The 8,334-nt window shown below is 38.6% G+C and overlaps 1 protein-coding gene across 1 annotated transcript; it reads right to left on the bottom strand.

The window, feature by feature from the left end:
• Positions 1 to 2,674: 2,674 nt before the first annotated feature.
• METTL6 (methyltransferase like 6) lies at positions 2,675 to 6,892 on the bottom strand (the record flags this gene model as incomplete). Its single annotated transcript, XM_010079279.1, has 4 exons — positions 6,497 to 6,892; positions 5,701 to 5,835; positions 4,321 to 4,491; positions 2,675 to 2,816 (listed from the first exon to the last, which is right to left on the bottom strand). Coding segments are annotated over exons 1-4 (730 nt in total), but the record flags the coding sequence as incomplete, so codon positions are not given.
• Between the last annotated feature and the right edge of the window lie 1,442 nt (positions 6,893 to 8,334).

Here is an 8,334-nt window from a genome sequence, read left to right as displayed (position 1 = left end):
CCAGGGGAGCTTTAGGCTGGATATTAGAAAAAATTTCTCCACTGCAAGAGTGCTCAGGCATTGGAACAGGCTGCCCAGGGGAGGGGTGGAGTTGCCATTCCTGGAGGGGTTCAAGAAACGTGTAGATGTGGTGCTTCGGGACATGGTTTAGTGAGTTAGGTGGTGTTGGGTTGAGGGGTGGTCTTGATGATCCTTGAGGTCTTTTCCAGCCTTCATGATTCTATGATTTTTATTGGGCCTTGTCATTCTCCTTGTGACTGATGCCAGTGCATTTTCACTTTGTGCAGTTGACCTTCGCTAGCTGAATACATCGCTTATTTCAAATATTTCAAAGGTAATCCAGCCTTGTAGACACATCTCTGGTTGAGGAAGAATACTGCCACATTACCACACATTCACATGCCATTGCTCAACAGAAAAACAGACAAAATGGTGAAGTGGATATGGTGGTACCTAGCCTCCACTAAGTCAAACTGAAAGTATTTTCCATAAACAAAAGAATCTTCCTAAAAGCATATCTCCCTTAGGGAAGGCAGAAGTACCTCACAAACAGGGTAACCTATGCAGCATAGAGGGCTGCTCATGCTGTTGTCTTGTCATGTTAATTAATCACTTTTCCTTTCCTGCACCTTGTTTCACTTACTCAGGTGGTAATTTCACAATAAATTTAAGCCATTCTAAACTTGTGCAATTTGATAGAAAATAAAGACATGCCATTTTTACACTCATCAGAGGGATCAGCTTGATGAAATTGGCAGATCATGTGGGTACAGGAACCCCACCACTAGAAGAGGTGGTGTGTTGAGGTAGGAAGATGAGACCACCCACTTTGGTGGTAGTGCAGGCTTATATCAACCCAAGCCCATCACAGAGCCACATCCACTGGCTGTAAACATAACATGTTCATGCAAAAAGGAGGGCCCACATCAATGCAATATAAATAAAAGGCACCTAATTGTGAGCCTATTGCAATCTCATTGTGAGGAAGTTGCACATATTTCATAACACAAAATTACAACCCTGCATTCTTCCACAAATGTAATATTATTTTGAGAAGTGGAAGAATGGATTTTTTTTTTTCACAGAAGAAGCTCAGTGTTGTTATCTAAGGCCACACATATTATAAATAAGCATCATTCAAATCATTCTGTGCAGCAATTACTTGGTGCACCAGTGTAGTACTAAACAAATGAAAAACAATGTGGGTTGCAAACTGTGCAGAAATGACGGGAGTCATGTTTCCAGTAACAAAAGAATTCTCAAGCATTAAGCAATATTTACATGAAAATAAGTGAGATTAATGAGATCAGAATGATTGAACATGGGAGCAGAGGTGGTCCATGAGACAGTCACAGACCAGCCCAAGGCAAAACAGTTGCTAACATGAGCAATGTAAGATAAATTGTCTCTTTTCCCCTTCCCTCCTCTTCCTCCTCTCTACCTCAATTCTTCCCCCAAAGGAAACATGCATACTAGCAAGGAATTTCTAATTCAGAAACAATTCTAAGACTAAATAAAAATGGGATTTAAAATTCCACAGCTAGGTCTGTCTCTTATTTGGTTCCCTTTAGCACCCATTATCTCTGTAAGAGCTAATTGTTTAAACAGAACAAAAATCACTCAATAAATAACAGTTCTAGAAATACTTCAATGAAGCTGTAGCACAGCCGGCATTACCTTAGATTTCACCATTATCCTATAAAGAATAGAGCAAGCTCAGACAAAATTAATTGTTTTTATATATCAGAAGCAATTAGGTGATGCATTATGTCATAAAATATGAATAACATCTACTTGGCTCCAAATTGGTCTCTTCAGTTGCTGTATTTTGCTTTAGACTAAGAACAAAGAGCCCCACAGAAATAAACACACAGCTCTTACTACACAATGCCTCATAATTGATGGAGGGAAGTAACGGTCCACTAAAGTTTAGCATGAGCAATTGGGAGTTAGAAGATGAGCTATAATTCCAACTCATTGTGAGAGTCTAAGCAAATTCCTATGTGTCTCTGTGCTTCAAATTCTTCACCAGTAAACTGCAATTACCTTCCTTCCTAAAGCATGACAAGCACTGAACAAAAACCTGTTTAAGTACTGTATGACATGGCTTTTTTTTTTTTTTTTTTTTTTTTTTGCATCATCTGTACTAAAAAAACAGGAGAAAAGAGAGACCACAGCTAGTCAGTGCTATCTCAGCAGGATTTGTGCACAAGCTTCCCAGCACTGCAGTCATGGTTCTGCTTTAGAAGTCATTTGACTTCTTCAGTAGACCTCATCTTGCACATCAGGAACAGCCTTGCGAAAAGCATGATGCCAAGGTAACTGTTTAGTTGCTTCATGAAGACGATCAGTTCTGCTACTGAACACTGGCCTTCTTCCTTTAGATAACAAAGCTGAATGAAATTCAGCAAATTCAGAAACTGCTGCTCTTAGCACATTATAGCACATATGAGAAGCCTGTAAACAGGAAAGTGCTCCAAAAAGTCCTGCCAGTCTAAATACCCTCTTCCTCCCAAAAAGGATGGCAAATGAAGTACACCACGATTTAACAGTTACTCTGTGTAAAAAAAAACAAAACAAAACAACCAAACTTCCATGGGCATGTTGGCAATTCCCCGAAGCAAGTTTAACCAGAAGATTCACAGAAAAGAAAGCACTCTACACTATGTCTTACCTTCAGTAAAAAAATACGATCTTGTTCCATCTTGTCTAACATAAAAGTTTTCTCCAAGTTTGCTGCCAGATTTAAACCTGAGCATTGTATGATCGTACAGTCCATAGTCTCTGAACAAGACACACTTGCCCGGTTTTAATACCTGTCACATAATACATATATGCTTTAATAAAGTAAATTGATTTAGCATTTTTATTTGTATAGACAAACAGACACATACACATATAACTAAGACAAGGCACCCTAACACATTCAGTACAAAAGTGACTGATATACTGAATTCATTCCCTGTGCAACACGAACGTGGATATAAACTGCATATATGAACTGGACTGTCTGCTCTTAAAAATGCTTCCTCACAAACAGGAGACTACAAAAATTTTAAGATACCTCTCTGGGTGCAGATCAGCTAAATAAGCTTTTTGCAACACTATTCAGATACAGAGGAAAGAAAAAAATATACTGTTTTCATTAAAAATCAAGCCCTAACAGGGTATTTTCTTTGTTGAGTACTATACAGTCTAGCACCAGATTTTGCTTAATGATTAATAATAAAATTTAGAATAGCACAAAATTTCTTTTTTCATGTAAGAAAGAAAAGTGTTGCGACGTAATAAGAAATAAAAAATTAACTATTTCAGGAAAATGAGTTGCAGGTTTGGTTTTAATTGCTCTTTGGTAAAGAAATCAAGCCATAAAAAGTTTAACATTTAGAAATACATGGGCATCAGACATGCGGACTTTAGGTATTTGACGCATGCAACTTTCCTATGTTATCGAATACCAGCTGTATTTGTTGGAGGAGAAAAGGATTACTCGCAAATTTGTGCGGAAACCTACAAGAGGATTAAATGAGCCAGGTATCTCCAGAGAGAAAACAATCCCTAGCCTTTTTATGTGCACCAGCTAAGAACCAATCCTGACTTCGGAAAACACCTGGAGATATACTAAGAAAGCTAACATTTCCTTTTCAAACTACAGATGATAAAACAAACAGGATATCTGATAATACAAAACCCCAAATACACACATATGCATAAATAAAAAATATGTTGACTAGTTCCTTCTGCAGTCACCAGATGACATCTCGGCAATTCAGAACAAGCACAATTCAGATTGTTTAAACCACCCTCTGGATGGGGCCTATCCCAGTTTATCAACTAACAAAGGCAGCCCAGGGAGATCAGTGTCTCTAGATTCATGTTGATCTCTGAACATTCCACTTCTATATCACCACAGATCAAGTGTGTTTAATAACAACAACAACATCCTAACTGCAAATCACTCTATCTTCTGGAAGTCAATTTTGGTTGACTGCCATTCACACCTTATCAACAATTCTACAATCTGTAAACATTATTTGTATCATACAACCTAGCAGACCAAGTCACAGCTTCAAAATACCTTTTTGTCATATTGACGGCATGCATTAGGCCAGAATCCAAACAACCTCACAACACCAAGAGAGAAAAAAAAATTAAAACATATTTTAGTCCTGTATACTAGGTGAACTAGCTAAATACATCCATGGAACACAGCATTAAAGATCACCAGTACAAGAGGGGTTTTTTTCTCAGAAAAAAATTGTACTTCCCGGCTAAAAAGCAGGAAAGTGCTCCAAAGGCTGGAAAATCAGCTGGTTTTACCTTGTAAATGTTCTTCAAGACAAGATGCATTTTGTCAGGATGAATGGCAGAAAGCACAAATATAAGTGTGACAACATCCACAGAATCCGCCGGTATATTTTCTAGAAGATCATCTTTGGTAAGATCACACTGGAACACTTTACATCTTTCAGTACTGTATAAGGCATTTTTCTAGGGAAATTAAGAGAGTATGCTTTCGCTGATAAATAGCAGCATTTGTTATTGTAAAAAAGTAAAAAAACTTGTGAAACTAATCAGTCAAGCAACACAAAACATGGTGGCAAAAGAACATTAATTTCCAACAAGTGACTAATGCAATCAGAAATTCTTTGCTGCATATTACAATAGTGAGACTACAACTAGTAGAATAGTCTGTTCTCAGGAATTGAGAAGGAATGTGTGTTAAGACAGTTCAGAAAACATACAATTTCTTTTTTACCACTACTTGTACTCTTTAAAAATACAGAAAGATTAGTAAAAGAAGTTATGTATTACAAGGTGTTCAAACTACAGCTCTTGAGCTACAAAAAGACTGTAAATAGTTTGGGTTCACGTCACACACCCTGCCAATGAGCCCACAGTTTTGTTGGGTAAAAGGAAACCTGGTCTTGGCAAGAGAGAGATTCAGCAAGAGCTGTGGAGGCAAACCCCACTAAGTCATGCAATACCCAGGGTACACACTCAGCCCATCCTCATCCTGTAGCACAGCTGTGGCATCCCAGGGAGGTGCTGTCCTCTCCTCTTTGCCACATATATTTTTCCCCATCTTTCCCATGAGATACGCAGTATGTGTCTTGTGGCTCTCAGTCACAAGAGAAGATATATAGAAATTTACATGGAATCACAAATTTAATATATGAGGACAATTTTAAAGCCCAAAGCCCCCGCTAGCCTTGCTGGAAGACTTTGGACTGCAGTACCACCTACCTATGAATGAGTGTAAACATACCTATTTCTAGTCAGGCTACAAATTTCCTTAAAAATAACCTTCATGCCCCTGTTTTCAAGATTCTCCCTGGGACTCCCTCTGCCCAACAAATATCAAGGGCAAGCTTCCATCCCAAACGAATTTTGTTTGCACTGCACCATCAGCAGAGTCATGGCAGCGCTACCAAAAAACAGTCTTCACAAATCATTCAAACAAAGTAATATATGTATATTACCATAATGGTACAATTTGACACTGAAAAACTAGGACTTGAGCAATGAATCAGCTTCTTCCATAGGAGCTCCACTGAAACGATCAGTCTCCACTTTTGGGCAAAAGCTATTCTACGCTTCTTACAAAAAGGATGACAAGAGAATTCTGTCATCACAGTCATTTATAATTGCAGAAGCTTCTAAAGACACTCTAAAAGAAGTTCCAAATATCACACCAACCTTCACATATTCAACAGCTCTAGGAGAGAAATCACAGGCATATGCAAAAATATTCAGATCTTCTTCTAAGAGAGGAAACAAGCAGTTCCCAACCCCACAGCCTGCTTCCAGAATGGTTAGTTTCTGATCTGCAAACTGGGAAGGAAGAAATCCAAGATAAAGCACATGATTATTGCTTTCCTCATGATATGAACAGACGCTGTTCAATCAGCCTTTTAAAAGCTATAATCAATTTTAATTACCATCGATTCAAAAACTGAAGTAGGTATCCACCGGATAATCTGACACTACAAACCAGAAATCTTGATTTCTGCAAAATTACAAATCTTTTTAGAATACATTAACATTTCTCATCTACCCCTTAAGCAATCAACAGATTGTTGTACCATTTCTGTCTTGTCTTTCATTCAGCTTTAATGAACAACAGATGCATCTGGCTATACCCCTTAATGATGTTTTGCAATTAGCCTGTAATTCTGGATGCTTTCGTTAAAGTAGCGTTCTGAAGTGCACCAACTTGCATCTGAAAACGTCACACCACAGAGAGACACGTGGTTTATTTAGGACACAGAACAAATATTCCAAATTTCATTCTTAGTATCCAGTATGGGTCGATTATAAACTGAAACCGAACTTACACATCTGATTCTGAGGAGGTACCTTCAATATTAAGAGAAACTACACAGGGCACTGCAACATGTGACAGCTCTTACCCTAATGGCTTTGTCAGAAGCATTACTAAATAATTTGGAAGCAATCAATACCATCTTTTACAGAGGAAGTGTTTAGATCTCACCTCTCGACATGCTTTTAACTCTTGAAACTCTCTGGTTGTCCAATGTCTATCTTTGAAGAAGTTGGTGCTGTTTCTTTTGTAAAATAGATCCCAGTTCTTCTGCGCCTCTCTCTCCAGTTTTAGTTGCTTGAACTCAGACACCAAAACCTCATCTTTTGCCAGTCTCTCAGCTTCTTCTGGGCTAAGGATTCTTGCACTATGGCCTTTTTTTTGGAAAGCACCATCTTCAGTAGATGTTATTGTTACGTTTAAGCAACTGGCTGATGTGTTTTCTTGGAACATCCTAGATCCTTTCACACATATATGAATGCCAAAGACCCAAGGATGATTCTTCTTTATCTTTAGTGTATGTTTCCATCACTTAACTTGGGTAAAATAACCAAAGAACTAGAAGCAAAAGAAAAAATGAGAGTTACAGTGTGCACCTATTACGATTTCAGTTATCTGTCCTACCTGATAGACTACCATGCCACCAGGTTTCTCTTAATTTCAGAAATCCTACATCCAAACTAACAACTACATATGACAACACACCGATGTCAAAAATTAAAGATACATAAGAGAGTCTGCTGGTCTTCCCTCTGTATCCTAGAAAGCTACCTAACAAGACAAAGATGATGCAGCTTTAAGCTTATTTTCACTAAAACTGACTTTAAAAGGAAAGCAAGGGCTTTGTTTCTTGTTAACCCCAGTTAGAACACCTCAGAAAAATCATATCTGAAAAACAAGTGGCATTTAAAAGTCATATTAAAGCTGATGAAACAACCTGTATTCATGTTAGCATTTCTCCTTCCTGCTCTCACCTCTGTGAACTGGTGAAAACATCAGCACTTATAACACCACATCACTCGAACAAGAGAGTAAAACCAGTGCAGTGGCCAAAATTTCCACAGCTGGCCTGTATCAGCACTCCTTCCACCGCCTCCTCCTGAGGATCCATGCCGATTTCAACAATCACATGTGGTTTTATTTTATCAGAAATTAACAAAAATGGAGCAATGAAAAGAGTTCTGCATAGGCTTGGAAGGGATCCAAATATTTTCTCTGGTATTAAACTAGTTCTGCCCTCTGCCTTGCCACACATGTATCCAGATCCTGGAAGCTGGCACATGTGAATTAAATCCTACAGGGCTCAGTAAATCCCAGGGAAGCCCAGGGGGCCAAAACACACAAGTCATGGACATCAGCACCCAGAACCGGGCATTAGTGTCCTTTCACCAAAATGGAAATGAGAAAAACCCAGTGATACCCACCCTAAACAAAAAAAAAAAAAAAAAAAAAAAAAAAGTAGTACTTCACTCGTCTATTTTATCTTACATGATACAAACACAAATGTAAAATACAAACGTGTGCAAATGAAATAAATTATTGTCAAAATTTTGTCCAGCTTCACAGGAGACAGAGGACACCCTCTTTTTCCTTCAAAACCAACAGAGAAGAGGCTCCCTTGACAGAAAGTCACCTCGAGAAGAGTGTAACTTCAACAAAATGCTTAATCAGCAACACTTCTCCTATATGCCTGGCACACTACAAAAAAAATCAACGTTTATATTTCTCCACAGGACAAGCCAGAAAAAAAAACCAAACAAAAAAAAAAACCAAACCAAAACCAAAAAAACCCCAGTGAATTTTCCCTTTCACTGACCCATCCACGCTCAGAAAACGCTGTGGTGGGAAGCTAGCACGACGATAAACACGATTTTAACAGCCTACACTCAGGCTAAAGATCCTTTTAAAGGTGTTGAGACCGCAAACATGTAACAGATCTGTGCAAGCCCCAGTTCCCCCCACAGGGAAACCGGGTTCCCGCCCAAAGCCGCTCCCTCAGAGGGGCCGAG

This window comes from Pterocles gutturalis, unplaced genomic scaffold, assembly GCF_000699245.1.
Source record: "Pterocles gutturalis isolate BGI_N339 unplaced genomic scaffold, ASM69924v1 scaffold46478, whole genome shotgun sequence".
In the NCBI taxonomy this organism is placed as follows: domain Eukaryota; kingdom Metazoa; phylum Chordata; class Aves; order Pterocliformes; family Pteroclidae; genus Pterocles; species Pterocles gutturalis.
Note: the sequence above shows the minus strand (reverse complement) of the source record. Positions and strands in the feature narration are given on the sequence as shown.